Below are 19,728 nucleotides of genomic sequence, written 5' to 3'. Positions count from 1 at the left end.
CTATTGTGAACTTTCCATTTCTAAGTAGCAACTTTCCAGCAACACCTGCATACGGGTTATATATCTCCCAATTGATACGATATCCCCGTGCTTGCATTTCCTATCATGATTTTCTTGATAGAGGGTTGCTGCACACAAGGAAGCTATTAAACCAAGAGTTCCAAATGGTGAAGTTGAAATCATCCCTTCGTAAATTTTACGGACGCCATCACGAGTTGGTTGACCGTTATGGAATAACGGTTTCACAAATGATATCGGATATGTTCCTTACGTCGTAACTACAACCCCTTCCCTTTCATGAATGTGACCTACTGAATTAGACTATTTACCGGATTTGTTATCACATAAGCAACACGACGGGTGCCACATGTGGAGCAGGATCTGCTTACCTTCCGGATCACCTGAGATCACCCCTAGTTTTTTGGTGGGGCTCGTGTTGTTTATTCTTTAGTTTTCTATGTTGTGTCATCTGTGCTGTTGTTTGTTTGTCTTTTTCATTTTTAGCCATGGCGTTGTCAGTTTGTTTTAGATTTATGAGTTTGACTGTCCCTTTGGTATCTTTTGTCCCTCCTTTACTATTCATTCATAACTGTCGATTTTTGTTGGGATATTGAATACAGCCTGGGATTTAACGGTTCTTTTGTGTTTGTCATCTCAATTGTATCGTTGTTTCAAATTATGCATTAGGTCTTTTACTTTTTGTGCAGTGTGTTGTGGTCCTGTGGACTTGTTCGTCACTTCGCCGTTTTTCGATTATCGCCATGGCGTTGTCGGTTTTGTTTTGACCTGTATAAGTTTTCAATGTCCCCTTGATATCTACCGCTTTTTAATGTGAAAAATATTCGATGTTTAAGCTCTAAAGTTGACATTCCAGTCAGTCAAACATATGTTGCCATAAAGTAATTTCACACATTCCATAACAGATAATTCTAATGGTATTCTTGTAACATTCCGTTACAAACCTATCGGGAATTTTCGTAGGGAAGACGAAGAATCTTTTGAAATTGTAAAAATAATTTAATTTTCAGAAAATAATTCGATTACAACGACTTACGCACATACAAGAATTATCATTTAATATCTGATTACATGGTGTCTTTGTAATTTCCTGTTCTGAATACCATTTACGATTTTTAATCCGTTTACAACCTAAAGCGTCGTCCATTTTATGAAGCTGGAAAATATTTTCACTAGCTAAACAAATATAACACATTGAAAATTTCGAAACATTTAATTGAAAGAAAACACTGTAAACTTCAACATGTAAACATTATAAACGTTACAATAAAACGATTAAATGTCTTAAACTCAACTGTTAAATGTTTGTGATTTTGGGAAAAAGGGGCCAGAGAGAAATATGGTTCAATGCAGGTCATCAACTTAGCTCCTGGTCCTCATGGGTGTGTATAGAACATATATTGAGCAAGTTTCCTTCACAACTTGTGAACTGGCTTTGAAGAATTTTGTTGTTAAATTTAGTTTGTCTTACAGTTATCCGATCCTTAAGCAAGACTTTATCCTTTTAGAAAAACACAATGCTTTTGTTTCGGGAGAACGAAAACACAATCTAGCACTATTCATTAATTGTGTGGTGACAGAAGACTTTCGAAAACATATTGGCGTTTTTGAATATGAAGTATTTCATATTGTTACTTTTAAAGTAACATCTTTTATACTTCAAAACGTTTCAAAAGTACTGTTGTTGTGTGTGCCTAAAATGTTGTTGTTTTTTTGTTTTTCTTTTATAAAGAACCACCTATAGTTCAGGTGAAAGATAGAGACATGTGACAGTCCTATATTTACCTTCATCTGAAATGCTAAAACAAAAAACTTGAAACCATGGATGTAAAAACACTCAGACACGTTATGACCACAATAAACTTAAAAACGAACAGCCAAATGCATCAAAGATCAGCTTTGCCTTCAGGGAGTTGGAGCCTGAGAAAAAAAAATAATTCGTTAATTTATCAAAGAGAAAATTTTCTATTTATAAGCCTATAGTGTCTTTAATTATAGTGTTTTTGTAAATCATGTCTGTACCAACGCACTGACTACGATCTGTAGATTTATAGAGTGTAGGTTTAACGATCTCAAAGATCTACTTGAAATAATCATATGGTGTAGGTTGGTCCTTTGAGAGTACTTCTAGTAAGACATATCGAGATAATGCTCTTAACATGATCTATATCCATATTGATGATACAATCTATGTTTGGCAAAATAAACATAAATATTTTGTTGATCTTAAGGATAATAAAACTTATTTTTGTTTTATGGTACAATTTCTATTATTATCCAAACTACAAAACTTGCGACTATTTCAGAACACATTTAATATAAATCCTTTTTGTTTTAAAGAAAACATCATATATGAATTTGGATTTCATATGCTTCAGTTCAGAACCGGTCAGTTCAGAACCGATAATGAGTCGGCTAAAGTAGAAACAACCGTTTAATGTACAAGTGAATACATAATGCATGTACGTGATCTAATCTTTTAAAGACCAATTTCCAAAAAATAATTGTATGCATCAGATCAACTGTCTTTCTCAATATTCCACTTTCCGATGCGGTCACATGCAATATGATTTCAACGGACCAGAGCCTCGATAAACCGAAATAGGGAGCGAACAATGTACTTTATATCAGTAACCACGATCACAGTTATGTTTTCAATCGGCCTGGGTAATAAAAATAAATCAGTTGTTATATTTTTTCCTGGGGATACATCAAATTACTGTACTTTTTTTATGAACAGCAACTGCAAAACAAGTATTCTAACATGAATATGTATAACAGGAAGTGTGGGGAACAGGTCAATGAGACAATGCACGACCCCTGCCGCAACCCTCCCCAAAAATAATAAAATAGAATAAAACGAAAACAAAACAAAACAAAACAAAGCTTATTTATTTATGAACACTTCTTGTCTATCATTTATTTAACTTTCCACCAATTGCATGTACCACAACTTGTTTTCGATTCGCTTTTTACTTCTACAGACAAAACAACTGATCATCTTATGATATGTTTAGATAAAAACAATTGGTCATTGATTCGACATGTTTGCAATGAAAACCAAATATATATCAATAAATCAAACTTATTTATCAGACTCGTGTTAACTGTCGTGTTTAGGTGTACAACTGTACAAAAAATACAATGATTGATTACATACATAGACATAAATTGATATGAAAAGACTGGATTCCTAGGAATTTTTATATTTTTTTAAAAATCAATAGGCCAATATAATTTTAAGATCTTGCATAAAGTACGTTTGAAACGAAATGATTTGTCAGCTATGTACATACTTTGTATTAGAGGATCAATGTTATATGACCTAAGCAGAACAGTCAACGAGCATCTGGTAGTTGCAACCAAAGTATTTTAGTCATTTTAGTGTCTGGTGGAGAGTTATCTCATTGGAATTCATACTTCATCTCTTTGATATTTTTTTCTTGAAGTACAATTACATAACTTATTGTAAAGCAATATCCAGTAAACAAATTTATATCGATAATGAATATTTTAGGTAGGAGTAATGTTTGTCTCTTAGAGCAATATAGAGACATTTACAGCCTTTCGTCTACAGAATCTCATATATTACTATTAAACATTTTACTTTAATTGAAATGAATAGTTGGATATGTACTTGAATGGATTGAAAATGACCAGATAACTACTCTATAAGAGCTTAAACACTTATTTTATATTTCACTTCCTTGTAATAAAGTCTAATTTAGAATGGAATCAAATGTTAACAAGATTATATCTATGTAGGAAAACATTGCGTTTACTGCTTAAAATGTACTTTTATATACCTAATTCTCTAAACCATTATTAGCCTTTTGACGTAATGTTTAAGAACAGTGTCACAGTGTTTAATGCTAAACGCGTAAATTATATTTTTAAAAATGTGTCTTCGTAGCAAGTAATCCTTTGTTATACAAACTGTCAGTACCAAGTAAAGAATATGACGATATAGCACCGATTGTTTGATATTAGTAATTCTTTCAATAAGGAAAATGTAAAACAAATAAATTTTGTTAAAATGTATCGATTTAAATCATAATGGTACTGTAGTACATCCCAAAAAACATATGTAAAACGAAAAAAGATTTATGTGCGGGACAATTATTTCGAAAGCATGGTATTATTCGAAGAGTCATTGAAGTTTTGTTATATAATTAAATCTTATTAAAAAAATCTGCTAAATATGGAATTCTCCAATAAAGTTGTCTTTTACAAAAAATGTATAGTTTAAATAGATGAAAAATCTTTCGATTTTGATAAATCTCCTCAAAATTAATTCAATTTTCCGCTTTTGCCTCTTATAATGAGTCTCTTTACAAACTCTAACGTATTCTCACAAAACGTGAAGATGGGATCTTAGAATTCGCTGCAACAATGATATTTCTAAAGAGTTTTCTATATCTCTGAAAGATATATATGTATACTTTTTTTATAAGAACACGTGGACTGGGGGACAGTGTCTAGTGAACCAATATAAATCCATGACTATTACATAGAACAGATCTATCGATGATCATTGAAGTGACTGAGATGCGTGACCATCTCCTATGTAAAATAATAGCTCGGATAATCAAACAAATTTTCTTTATTTTTATGTTTATCTATAATTCTATATATTTACACTTCATTGAAACAACTTTCGAAAGATGTTTGACTACTTTTTGACGTCACACTGTAATCCATCTGGCAAACCAGATTAAAGTTTTTGCATGGATGAAGCAAGATTTTGAAGACACAATATAGTTGATCCGATCTTTCGTTGTGTCACATTTTTATATATATTGATAACTTGCATAAGTCAAACCTTGTTTGTAAGTGTACATATACAAGAACGAAAGCAGATAACATTCACATCACGGATGCCATTGATAAAAATTCGATCAATATGCAACCTAATATTTCGTGTTTTTCTTTACAAATGTAAAGGTAATTCAATGACCTAAGTTAAAAGTTTTCAATTTTATAACAATTGTCATTAAACGATCAATAAACACACGTATTTCTTTTAAGACGATCGAACCAAACAACATGTTGTGAGGGGATATATTAATTCGTAAAAATTCATTGCGCATTGATTGTGATATTTTCAACGCCTAGAATATTTAACTCTCAATAATAGATGAATGGCTTAGTAGACTTAAGCTTGGAGTTAGAGGCACTTTAATAAGATGACAGAAATCTTCTCGGTTTACGATAATTCTGTCTTTACTTGATGTTTGATTAAACTTTTCAACTGGAAAACATGGATCCTTTCCGAATGCGATCTAAATCATGTTCAAACCATAAACGAAAGCCAAAACATCACTGCCATGCTCTAGAAGTTCTTGTTCGGAACACCATTCCCGTGGATCCTTCGGAAGACAGTTTTAGGCGACGATCTGTCAGGTAGGCAAAAGTTAATGAATCTCATTTTTGGCATAGGTTATAATCATAATAGTAAATAAATCAAAATCCATGATTTTTTTAATGATTGAAATGAATTGTTTTTTGTTCTCATTAATAAATCATGTATGAGGTATTTAATATTTATAAAAGACAAAACGATATTTATTTAACTCTAGTTCATTTTTTCCGGATGCACAGATTTGTCTGTATATATAGAGTAAATTTTGAGGCGAAAAAGCAGCTATTGGAGCCAAAGGGTCAAAATGAACCTTAAGCAAACCCTTTCGTCATGTGTCATTCTGGGATTCGATAGATACCATTCTAGGTTTTTATCTGATCCTGTCGATGGACGACATTCCATATTTTAAGGAGTCTGTCTATAGGTGTCACTCTAGGGTTAAGCTAACCCTGTCTATAGGTGTCACTCTAGGGTTAAGCTAACCCTGTCGATAGGTGTCAATCTAGTTTTAAGCAGACCCTAGCTGTCGATAGGTTTTAAGCAGACTCTGTTTTGTACATAAATTAGGTCGTTAGGTTTCTTTTGGGTTTCTTGTTGGAACCCTTTCACATATTTGTTTGAAGCTAACCCTGCCGATATGTTTCAATCTTTGTTTGAAGCTACCCCTGTTGATAGGTTTCAACCTAGGTTGTAAGCAGACCCTAGGTGTTTTAAAATAGGTTAAAATTTAGATTTTGAACAGACTCTGCTTTGTACATAAATCAGGTCGTTGGGTTTCTCGTTTGAATTCTTTCACATTTTGTCATGTCAGGTTCAGTAAAGCAGAGTATACAGAACTCGACATGACGGATTGGGTTTTGCTCATTGTTGAAGTTCGTACAGAGACTTATAGTTTCTTACATTCGCGTCATTTGTTTGATTGGTAATCACACCACATCTACTTATTTGTATATTAAAAGTGACCGTTTTAATGAACTTTTTAGACATTAAAAATTATAAACTCGGGTCGACATTTCATTTTCGTCATTTAATTTCCTTTTCTAAAGGTGCTGCTCCGTTCACTCATTCTAATAGAGTGAACATGTATTGGTTTCGAATGCACGGGTTTGCAGTGACGTCTCAGATTTTTATTATTGTAAGATTTTCATGTCTAAAAACCTTTACTGCTGGCATATATGCAATCAAACTAAAAAAGTAGAGGAGGTCATGTTTTTTTCTTGATTTTTTATAACGTCTTTGATTGATAACTTAATCTTAAATGCATGGTTTTTTATTAGTTTATTGTTGGATTTGAACTAGCTGCCAGTAACTTCGAGTACTCTCAGATCTATACTTAGTGTCTTTTTGTTGTTCGGATGTAAAAGTACCCGGCCACGTCCACTCTGTGTTTGTTTTCCATATGTTTGTATTTCTATTTGCATTCATCTGATGAGTTTAACCTTTTTTTAACTGATTTTCATAGTGTGTTCTTATGTTGTACTGTTATAACACTGTTACATGTTAAGGGGAGAGTTGGTCGCCCGCTATCAAGTTTAAACCCGTCGATCTCTGTATGTGTCTGTCCCGAGTTAGGAGCCTGTAATTCAATGATTGCCGCTTTTTGCTGTGTTACTGACTATGTGGTATAGACTTAACTCATTGTTGAAGGCTGTACGGTGACCTATAGTTCTTAACTTCTGTATCATTTGGTATCTTGTGAAGAGTTGTCTCAATGGCAATCGTACCATATCTACTTTTTTATATTATTTGTTTTTCACTTCGAGATGTTTTTGAAGCCTCCTATTGATCAAGTTGTACTTGATAAAGCCCGGAAAAAGACGGTTTTATCCCTGCATAAGTTTATATGGTGTCTAAACTATAGATTTGTGTGATTTAGAGTTTAACATATTATATATAATATTTAGAAAGATATTTGTGTTTTTCGACAGCGTTAATTGTGTTGACCTTCAGATTTCTTTTGGTTTTTATGGATCGTTCGGTTTTCGACTCGATGACATTTGTCCCCTCCTTTTTTTTTCTTTATTTAATACCCGATTAAATTAGATAATGCGGTAGGATTTCTAATGACACAAATCCTGACCAGAGGCCAAATGACATAGAGGTTTACGACTATAGGTCATCGTTCGGCTTTCAACAATAAACGTGACCCATACCACATTTAAAGTAAGCTATATATGATCCTGAAATAACAAATATAAAATTGTTCATACAAGGCAAATAAAAGCCTGATTTATGTACGAAACAATTATAAACGATATACAAATATGATATACAGCAACAAACAACAACCACTGTTTGTTAAATCGGTGGATTTATCGTTCGTAAAATCTTAAATGTATGGACGACCTGTGGTGACATTGTATTGTTGTGTATCTACACTTCATAGTTACAGTTGATCAAAACTCTAGTACACTTTGTCGCTATAACAGAACTATAAACAACATTACTGTCCTACCAGTGGAATGTTTAGCTACATGTACCAGGTTTTACCATACATGTTTTGGAGATAAGGAGTAGGTCCGGTAAGGGCCGATTTTGGCCTCAAATATCAGGTTCATCTGACGAAAGATTTTGGACACTTTTTAAACACTTAAGTGTCTATTTCAGTTGATTCAATTAGTTTATGTGAAAGATTTTAACTGATTTACATTATAAACACACACCGATTCAAGCTTAAATATGAAAAATCTATCAAAATATGCCAAAACATGTCACTTTTCAGATGGTTTTTGTCAAAAATAAAAGTGGCCGCACCCGTGTTCATCCTCAGCCTTTATATATGTTATATATTATCATTAAATACAACTTACATTTCAATAATAAGAATAAACACGAACGGAAACTGTCTAAAATTTAAGTACAGCTCTTTATAAGAACCAGGCAGAGCGCCATATACATGTGATATATGGGGGTTCCAGATTTTATCTTTAATTGGCCTAGTAGAAGCAATAAATGAATACAGCTCAAAAAATAATTTTGAGTGGGAAAATATGAGTGGTTGCCATGTTAACGGACACACTATTTTTTGGTTGTTAAGCGTGGTAAAAAATTTCAAAAATCAGCTAAATCACCACAATTGTCTCATTAACAAATATACCACATCTTCTTAATTAAATTAACAGAAAAGATAAAAAAAAACTACTTTGCTCATTGTTGAAGGACGTATGATAACCTGTAGTTGTTAATTTCTGTGTCATGTTGGTCTCAGAAAAACGCACAGAGAAATCTGAAACCGTCATGTATCGCACTCTGCCTGGTTCTTACAAAGAGCTATACTTAACCAAAATGCTAAGATTTTGACGATTTCAGTAATTTAGCATGACTTAATGATGCTATTTCCGATATATGTGCATTGTATTGTAAAAAAAACAGCCAATATTTATGTAGCGGAAGCATTCGTGTTTCCAATAAATAACTAAAAGTTTACATCTTAACAATTTTGTAAAACTGCTTTTTTTGGGGTAAAAAAAAGGGTCTTACTGAACCTACTCCTTTCTTTACTTAGTCATGAACAGACAGTTGTTTTTCATTGGTTCTGTTGGTTGGTAGCGTTTGACTTTTTCAGTTTTTAAACTCTGGAATTCTTTCTTATATACTTTTTTCCACACAAAATTTTCCCAGTTGAAATGGGACAATTTCAATATGTCCGACTTCGAAATTTGAAATTAAAATTTAGTTTTAATATAAATAAGACATTTCTCCATTCCGAGTCAACGTTTCATTCCTGAGATTTGTAATTGCTTACTTCCAGGTTGATTTTTATTAGTTTGTATTTAATATTCCTTTTGAATGGAAAAATATATCATTTTTAATCTTGCGTGACCTTTATTCATATTCTTACTTTTCAATGTCATTTTAAACGCGATGTATATGCCTGTATCCATTGGGGAACAATTAATTGTCTATGTTTGTTTACAAGATACATTGTGTACTTGTAAAACTGACAAAACTTCCAACGGCATGTGAAATATATGAAATCATTAAAGCTTGTAATCAAACGTTTATCTTTCGAATTCTATTTTCTCACAAAGCAATAAAGTTATCTATTTATTACAAGAATCTAATATGAAAACCGACTTTAAATTGATAACCTAAAAAACACAATAATGTTCTTTCCAAATTTTTATAAGAAATTATTTTTTATGCAGACAGACAGTTTATACAGATAAAGTGCAATCGGCTTAGTTTGATGAGCCGTCACGATTGAGTGTATGTAAAAGAATTTTTCAGAAAAAACAACATGTCATGTGATGGGGTTAACATCCTAAATGTCCCAAATGATTGTCATGTAACGGCATTACAAGTCTTTTAGATCAAATATATAGATCCAGTTGTCAAGTTGTCAACAAGTACACGTGTTTACTTCCTGTGTTGCTCTGTGTTGTTTATACAGGGAATATTCTCATGTATTTCGTCGTTACTTATCTTCACATAATGTCCCTGAGAGAGAGAAAAAGCAAATACGTATGCTTTTTCGGACGATTTGTTAAACCTTGAGTTTGATTCCCAGAATGCATATGTGATGTATGTGTATGTGTGAGTCAAGTCAGTTGGTATCAATTTTAAGATTATATTGACGTAACAAATAAACTTGATGATGGTGAAATTAAAAAAAATCTATAATTTACAATTGATAATATACATCAGTAGAGCATTAGTTAAGGAACAAAATAATCTAAAAAGATTGATAAGTAATGGAGCTCCTTTTTGATATATCATTCTTTTCGTCAAAAGGCTGGAAAGGCTGACTCGGACTTTTATAATTTGCATTGACATTGGTATAATTTGGAACTCACATCGAAAAAATGGAAATCTAGGATCTACTTATTTGGTAAGCTATGGATTTAAAGGGGCAAAATGCGTTATCCTATATCGTAGAAAAAAGAGTTCGAACAACTGACGAAAAAGGCCGAAATGTAATCTAATCTCTTTTAGTTGATTATATCTACGTCGTGTAGCCTCTGGTAAATGGGTGCTTCATTGGCAATCATACCACATCTCCTTATATTATAACAATGAAAACGTTAAACATTGAAATTATGAAAATGCAAGAGTTTTTTGTCGGTTTTGTCCGCTCTCTTATGTTTTTGTAGCTTAGAGGTTGTATGTATTTATTCCACTTATCATTTGTCCTTGGCAGCTGCTGTTCAGTGTAAACATGTTATATACAGTAATATTTTTGTCTAAAATCAGTTCACACATTATTATAAATAAGGAAATTATGCTTCAATTGATAATATGTATTTCATAACAACAAAATACCTGGACAATTTGTTGTGTAATATAACTTGACACGTGGACGGACATGGATTTAAAAGAAGAGGTAAAGTATAATCCCTTACAGTAACACTTTAATATTCCTGAGGTATAGATAACGAGGTTCTATGTTGAATGGTAGTAAGATAGCAAACTCCACGACACAAACAACAAAAAGACATGTTATATAGTAACAAATAAACTTCGGAAATACCCAAGTATTTAAATGATATGATGGGCTCAAATTGACCGGTGTATAAATAGAATTGTGTAAAAATCTAACATTTACCACTAAATTTAGCGATCCTGTATCTCGTCAGTTTTTTGTACTATGAGGATAATTCGGTGTAGATATAGATTGTTTGTACTCTATTTTCATTTGTTGAATCACATGGTGCAATGTTTTTAGAGAGTTGCGTCTTTTGACACTATGTAGGAATCAGAATATATTTTTACGAACTAAGCTCTTTGAAGTTAAATGGTCGTTCCCTAAGTCCATTGTAATTTGTGTACAAGCTCCATCATCCTCTTTTTTCGAGCAACACACAAAATTCTTTGCTTTGGGGATATGTACAGACTTAAATCATACATTATTTCAACCATTTTTCATAATTTCTGGTCAATACAAGAACTGGTTAAAGTAGTAAAGACAGACCTTGTCAACGGAAGGTAATGACATTAAATTTCACAGTACCAAAATGAATTGCAAATAGAAAATTGTTCTCTTCAAATCTTTTAATCTATAAAGCGTTTATAAGATTTTCAATTCTTTCAATCTATTTTAAGCGTTTATTATATCTGAAGAAGTACAGAGACGTGGTTTGACAGCCAATGAGACAACAGGGCCGTAACTAGGGTTCGAATTCAGGGGAGGCAGGGGTTTGGGAGCCGCCGATTGAGTCCCCTTTGATAGGGTGTAGGGGGCGCAACCCCCGCCGATTTTTTTTTCTCTAGAAGTCATTGGCTAAAAATTACCCGCTTCCCTTCGATTTCCTTACTTTAAGAAACATCAGTATTGCTTGAACCTGGAAGCAACTTTTATACAAAAACAAGCTGAGATTACTGTTCGGGTGAGCCAAGGCTAGCTCCGTCTTGAAGGCTGTACTTTTACCTATAATTGTTAACATTAAATATATTGTGACCGTGGATTTTTTCTCAAATGATATGGCTAAAATTACCCGTTTTCCTTCGATTTCCTTACTTTAAGAAAGATCAGTTTTGCTGGATCCTTGGAGCAATTTTCATGCAAACAATTATTATCTGTATTTTCTGTATTTAAAGATATTTTTTTTAGAAACTGGTAAGTTCAAAAATCATATAAAGCAAGATTATAAACGCAAGATATTTTTTTTTTATCGAGGATCTTGAATTTCAATATTGTTGAAAGCTGAACAGACATGTATATAACTACAACCAGGGACTTTCTATACTAGTCTAGTATATACTTAGTATAGAAAGTCCCTGGTACAACGAATGAGAGTGTTTAACTACTGGGGCATTGACCATAATGTTCTCGTACGATCGGGAAACTTAAAAAAAACGATCCAACAGCTGATTCAGCCGGTAACGAATTTCCGATATCTTAAAAGATTCACAATACAAAAGGAACTTCCTCTGCTTAAATAATTGAGCCCCAACTAAAAGTGAATAGTTAAGTTTTTATTCAAAATTATCGAAAGCAAAGTTTCATGTGTTTTCTCATACGAATACTGACCCCCTCAATACTGAATAACAGACGGACGGCCACACGAAAAAATTGAAAATAAAACAAATACTGAAACGGTTTACTTTCGATCAAAAATCCGAAAAATGACAGATATTACGTATCATGATAACACTGTTAAAACTGTTAACTTGTGTTGTTTATAATATAAATTCAAGTTCTTCGTGTACATATTGTCAATATTTTATTTTTTTACTTCAAAAAAAAAATTTTGGTGTAGAAAATTCAGGGGAGGCAACTGCCTCCCCTGCCTCATAGGTAGTTACGGCCCTGGACAACGATTCACCAGATTTAAAATGACATGGATGTGAGATAGTAGCTGTCATCGACTATTTCTTAGCATTGACAGTTAAACGTGTTGTGTTATTTAAAAGCATAGAATATATTTATATAAATGATTGGCCCCTTCAATAGTTTTGAAATGGTGTCTTCAAATATAAGATTATTATTGTTACCTTGAACTACTTTTAAAATGCCGTTATTGTTTGTTTTACTAGTTTATTCGTGACATCCGTATACACAGGCGTTCATTCTCCTCTCAATTGAACCATTGCACTTATTCTTACAAAGACTGGGTCAACGTTGGTAGTTTAGAAATTTTTACGTTCTACAAATATAAAATAACAGGCTTGCATGTACACACACTGTACACATATTGTATAGGTAAAACAGACAAACCCTGTTATCGCTAATCTTTAATCATCCCATGTAGTATTGTACATAATAAAAGCAATAAAACCCATATATAATACGCTTCAGATGAGATGTACTATTACAGTCATTCCTCTATTGATATTTACAGTCCCACACAATCAACATACCATCAAATGCCATTAAAACTGTATAATCTTTTACATCAAGGATATGCACATGATTAAAGATTATCTACTATAGTTTTGAAAATAAGAGGAAATTTTCCGCGTACAATATCTTCGAAGGGCGTATTGAAATATCATAATTTAAACAACATTTTGAAGATATCTGTTTTGTATTTGAACTTCTGATTAAACGTAAAACAGGGGTTTTACTGTTGCAAATTTAGTGGTCCTACATAAAAATTCTTTGACCATTAGTTTTTTTACTTTTATGTCTTTTGGTCTCTGGTGGAGGGTTTTCTCATTAGCAATCATACCACATCTCATTTTAATATAAACCTAAGAACACTTAAAAAAAAACAGGTGAAAATATCTCTGAAATACTCCGGTAAGTCTGGTATGAACTTGATGGTATATTTGTCTTTGCATATTTCGATAAAGGATAGACCTAATTAGTGCATATCAAAATTGACTTTGTCTCAGAATATGAAAGAAAAATCAACAAGAGATACTTTTGTTAATCGCCAAAATTGTCTTTGAATAACTTCGCCTTCTTCATTTTGTTCCATAGTAACATAAATTCACAAACTTCAAAGCATTAGCAATCGATCAGACTGCACTATCTGGGACTGGTAATCATTTTAACGCACTGAGTCAGTAGTGTTAGTAACACAATGGGCACCATGGCATGTGTTTATACGGAAGAATCTTAATTAAACATATTGAGGAAAACGAACTCATCAGGTATAATCTAAGAGTCGGGAACAACTCATCTTTTAACATATTTGCGAAAACCTGACGGTGTTTGACTCAGACCCGTTTTTTTTTATTTATCCAATTAATTTCGAAAAAAAATATTTAATGAATGGCTATTATTTATTTTGATTTTATTGAACCATAAAATTAATTTTTGACTCTTCACATTGAATAATCCGCGAAGCGGATTATGTAAAATGTGAAGAGTCAAAAATTAATTTTATGGGTCAATAAATTCAAAATAAATTATTGCCATTCATTATAAATAAATTTCTATCAAAAATAAGGCTCAAAGAACTTTTTATATTATTTATATTAACAAAAACAACGTACACACATGTTGGCGTATGAATACACAACGTCAGAGTGGGCGTGTCGCCATAAAAATTGACAACATTGAAAATAAAACTAATACTTTTAACCAATCAGAAGACAGTAAATACACCAAATTTATTTATACTGATATGTTCATAAGTTCATGGACAAAACAATATACATTAGAATCCTCCATCTCGAGGAAAACAAAGACGTACATTGTATTTCAATTTAAAAGGTAAATTCGTCCATTAATCCCTTTTTTCATAGTAAGTGACTTTTTCATAATTTATACATTCCTATCTTAATGTGGGTTTAAATGATTTACTTTTTCATTATTAATGATTATTGAATTATACAAAATGACAAAATGTTAGACTGAAAAATTCTCAACTCAATCAATTGCGCTCATTTCGATATCTGGAAATTTCTTGTTTCTTCACAATCTGTTTCATACAAATTAAATATTAATCCATTGTACGATTACACGTTAAAGATTTGATTTTACAAATATGACCTGGTATACCATAAATGAGAATATTCTTAGGGTTAACGCAAACAAGTGTAGATTGTACCAAGTACATTTAGATGTTTTATCTTATTCAATTCCGACCAATATCAGATTTGATTGAAAAGTTAATTAAAAATAGATTACGGTACAAAACTAATTTATTCTCTTTCCGACGTAAGTCATGTAAGTGATCAAGTCGAAAAAGCAAAAATAAATTTGCAAACTACTATAAATCTATAGATGTTAACATATACTGTTAGGAATACATTCTTCTGTCCACTGGATACTTATGATATAAACATATTTATGTGTATAGTAAAACTGTAATGTACTTTATGCTGACAAATAGAATTAACACTTGCTTTTATAAATTTTGATTTTTTCACGACAATATCAACGATCAGTTCAGTTTCGACGGACTTTTTATATACCATTGAAAGGAAAATGGCTGCAACAATATTAATTGAAAAATGAATAAGCCAATATAGGACTAAAATTAGAATAGTATCACAATATTTAAATTAAATTCGTATGCTGCAATAAGGAGTGGCTACTACAATTAGTTGTATGTTATAAAGACAAAGGCGGATTATGGAGAAAAGAGACCTATGCATCGCTATAAGTCGCACTTCATAAGAAAATAATCGATTCAATCACTTCGAAGTTACTGCCCCGGCAAAGGTCAATTACTTCTATATTTAGTTTATAAATCCTTTCTGATATATATATTCTATCTAGTATAAGGTTTTTTTAAAAATAATCTGACTGCCCGATTTGTCTTTTCATGGCAACGTACCGTTTCATTTCGTATACCAAAATTCAATTATATAAATCGCACGATTTCTTGTACTATGCTTTAGACTGGTACGTTAACCGTCCAGTGGAAGATTCCTTGTTTCAACTCTCGACTATAGCAACAATCTATCATCAAAATAATGGATTCACGTATAATAATATTTAATTGTGTAAGATGATGTGATAAATGCCATAATTTCATCAAACGGAGTCAGTTGTTGTCAACAAATCATCCATCGATTTCTCATCAGCAGCGTAATGATATAAAATCTCCGACATCCATCGACACTTTACCTTAAGGAAATGACTGATCTATAGTGATCTATCGTAAGGAGTCTATATCACTATACATTCAATATTTCTTGATTGACTGATTGATTTTCAATAAAGTTTACGTAACCTTTCAGCCATTTGGGGGCGCTAAATGTCGTCAGTGTTAGAGATTGTAAACTGTGATTTCTAGAAATAATGAACGGTTTTAGACTCAGATCACAGTCTCTGTGCAATTTCAAAAGGAGACGTCCCAGTAACTTTAGACTTGAGACACTAAGCCGATCGACATGGTCCAAAGAGGACTATTTTAGACGACGCGCTTCAAGGTACAGTAATTTGCATGTTTTTGTTTCGAAAATTGTGTGTTTTGTTTGTTTAACAAATTCCCTTTCTTGGTGGTTTACTCGTTCAAAATATTTCTTATAATGAGATTTTTTTTTTATTTGCTAGTATGTTTGATTCTGCTGTCACCATTTTTATTTAGAGAAGGTCCTTTGGTATCATCTTTCAAGTAGCCTTCCTTTTCCTTACAAGTTGTACGGCATATAAAATAATGTGGTGAAACTCGCAGATCGTTATTTCTGGAATTTAATCGCTATACTCAACATAAATCCCTTGAGCATTATCATTCTTAATTTGTTCTATTATTTTTGATTTCCCCTTTTAAATTAATGTCTTTACATTATCTAGTTTATAACAGGCATTTGTTTTGTTATGTATAATGTACACTAAACATGTACTACATGCTGACATTTTTTTGTAACAACAATGAAGTGTAAATAAATGATATATATATATATATATATATATATATATATATATATATATATATATATATATATATAATCATACTGTAGTACGCCGCTAGATTAAAACTGACGTGGAAAGGTAACACATGGCCAGCGAAAGCTCTTTTTTTGAGAGCCCAGGTGGTCGTGTGGTCTAGCGGGACGGCTGCAGTGCAGGCGATTTGGTGTCACGATATCACAGTAGCATGGGTTCGAATCCCGGCGAGGGAAGAACCAAAAATTTGCGAAAGCAAATGTACAGATCTAACATTGTTGGGTTGATGTTTAGACGAGTTATATATATATATATATATATATATATATAATATATATATATATATTAATATATATATATAAAAAAAAACAGATATATCAATGTAAGGATAAGTAACAAGAAATATTGTTGATTTATCTAAAGTCGATTCGACTTCTATGAAAAGAGATATTCAGGTTGTTTGAACAAAAAGTGATAGAATAATTCCATTTAGAAAGCAACACATCATCATATTACTAGGTTTCATTCCACGAGTTGAGGATACCTAGTTTTTTCTAATCATAATCCTGACATCGGCACTGAATTCATAAAGGGGCAAAATAAGAGCAAACAACAATAAACCCCAAGGTTTTGAGAATTTAGTTCCTGGATTCAAGCCAACAAAATGCTTCTTTGTAATTCTTCGTACGGCTTTCCGTGTGACCTTATTTTGGTCTCTTTCTTTTTTTTGTTCTAGCCGTTAGATTCCTGCTTAATTAGATTTTGTCACTTAGATATAAAAAAAAAAAAACCAACGTGTTGCTAATGACGAATTCGACACTTGCCTACGTAAATGTTCATAAGAAAACCTATATTATTTTATTGTTATACATTCAGTACCGTTTAGACTTTTCTGCAGTCAATTCAGTAATGTTCAGTAGTTTTTCAGACAATTCAGTATGTTGTTGATGTGTACATGTAAAAATAAACAATTGTACAGTCTGTTCATAATTGAATTGACTGGGCAGATCTTAGTTCGCGGCTGGCTGTTTTAACATTACGGAATTTACCGCAATGTATACAATTGACTGATAGCCTGGAAATGTTTAAATGATTTAATGAGCTGTTCAGGATACACTGACAGTTCTTGATGAAAAATGGTTTACTAGTATTACCCAGTCTAGTTACTTGGTACTCAATAATGGTTTTATTCGATGAACAGTTGAACACACTATGAACCGAACGATTGAAGTTTTTGATTGGTTATGATGAAAATAGTTTACATGTCATAGTTGTCGTTTATGATTGTAAGATACCCCACTGTTTTGATAAAAAAAAATGAAATAAACAAGTAACTAGTACTAACATTAAAGTAAGTTATACTATGGAAAAGTACATACACGTCAAAAAAAATAAATAATAAAACGTTATTTTTAATTTTTTAGTTTCTTGTGTATAATTCGGAGTTTTAAGTATGACGTCCATTATCACTGTATTAGTATAAATATTTTTTAAGATGCCAGCTGAAGGACGTCTACGGGTGCGGGAGTTTATCGCTACATTGAAGACCCATTGGTGGCCTTCGGCTGTTGTTTGTTCTATGGTCGGGTTGTTGTCGCTTTGACACATTCCCCATTTCCTTTCTCAATTTTAAATCTATTCCAAACAAACAAAATTACCATACTTCTTTGCTATTTATTAGTGCACTATTTAACCAAGTCACACAGAGTTGCCTTTAAAAAGATATGTAAACACCTAGAATACTGGATGCATCAAGTATGTAAACACCTAGAATACTGGATGCATCAAGGGTTGTTATGTAACTTTAATCTCTATAATGTTATTACAAGATTATGTACAATTTTGCATGTTGAAACAACTATCATTAGTACATTGTTATAAAACTGTTCCAATACAAATGTCGTCTGGGTAATCAAAATCTGGAAATCTAAAAATTCTTTTACAAATATGGATCACATGTAGTTCTTATTCTTGTGAAAATCGACCAGCATTGTAACGACCTAGACCTTTTCATGGTACAAGATTCATCATTCTTAAACAAAACAAGAGAAAATAATGAAATAATAGTCCCAGAGGTATCTTTAGATTTCGCTACAGCGATGTATTTAAAGTAATACTCCACCATGGCTATCATTAAGAAGCCCATAACTCTAATGCTATTCTAAAGCCAACAGTATTTTGTCAACAAGTTAGAAATAAATTAATTCTGTGTTGTAACGATCTCTCATAATTACGACATTAATACTTAATTTTCTTTCTTTCAGTTCCCCGGCGTCCGATTTAACATTTCGACGTGATGTTTTCAGCAGACGACAGTACGGGTCTGTTGAACTGGTGAGTTTTATTTTTATGTTTTTCTTCATTGTTTATAATCTGCACATCAATCCAATGAAATTAATTTCATACAAAACAACTTTAACAATTGATTGATGGCTTGTTTAATAAGCTTCTTATTGTCTCGTCCCCTCAACAGCGATAAAAATAAATGTAAGTACTGAAACTTACAACGATAAACAAACTAAGCAAGCTAGGGTTATATGAACCCTTAACTAGAGATAACTTTTATTAGTCAACATTGTTATAGATTGTATCCCATATATCCAAATGTTTCAGAAATATCATTTTGTATACACACGTTTTTTTGTAAACAAATGCAATGCGTCTTACATGAGTGAGCGTTTAATGTTGTAACTCCATCTCTCTTAACGTTTGGAAATTGAATATGAAGTTTAAAATCACAATATTAGCAAAAGACTGAAATATGAACAGCTATGTATGCATCGAGTTTAAAGACTTTAAGAGCAACGTTTTGTTCCATTGTATACTTTTAGTTAACAAGTGCCTTAAATACACGCTGAACCCTCTTGACTTCACATTCTTATGGTCATTTAGTACCTATATTTTTCAGTTTTGATAATGTCATCAGAAAATGAATTGCATTACTTAACATATGATTTTTTTGAGGGGGAAGGGGGGGGGGGGGGTAAGCAAAACATTCATGTTGATTTAAATTGAAGTCGTTGTTCTATATACATCTCACAAAACACATCAAAAATTGAATTTGATTGTGGATGTCAAAAACTACTGATGCAGGAGAAATGAAGTAAACTTATGGTAGTTT

At 32.2% G+C, this 19,728-nt stretch overlaps 1 protein-coding gene across 4 annotated transcripts in view; it reads left to right on the top strand.

Moving 5' to 3' along the window:
- The window catches only part of LOC143063325 (GTPase-activating Rap/Ran-GAP domain-like protein 3), a 244,878-nt gene that overhangs the window by 167,872 nt on the left and 57,278 nt on the right, over positions 1 to 19,728 (top strand). For 2 of the 4 annotated variants that reach the window (XM_076235403.1, XM_076235402.1), the window contains exon 2: positions 18,872 to 18,941. In XM_076235403.1, coding sequence (XP_076091518.1) covers positions 18,872 to 18,941 — 70 coding nt within the window. Of the gene's footprint in view, positions 1 to 4,765; positions 5,422 to 15,912; positions 16,151 to 18,871; positions 18,942 to 19,728 lie in introns of those variants that run through there. The other 2 variants (XM_076235404.1, XM_076235405.1) reach the window with 2 other exon arrangements.

Source organism: Mytilus galloprovincialis, chromosome 2 (assembly GCF_965363235.1).
Source record: "Mytilus galloprovincialis chromosome 2, xbMytGall1.hap1.1, whole genome shotgun sequence".
Lineage (NCBI taxonomy): Eukaryota > Metazoa > Mollusca > Bivalvia > Mytilida > Mytilidae > Mytilus > Mytilus galloprovincialis.
The sequence above is the reverse complement of the archived record's forward strand: the minus strand, read 5'-3'. Positions and strand labels throughout refer to the sequence as shown.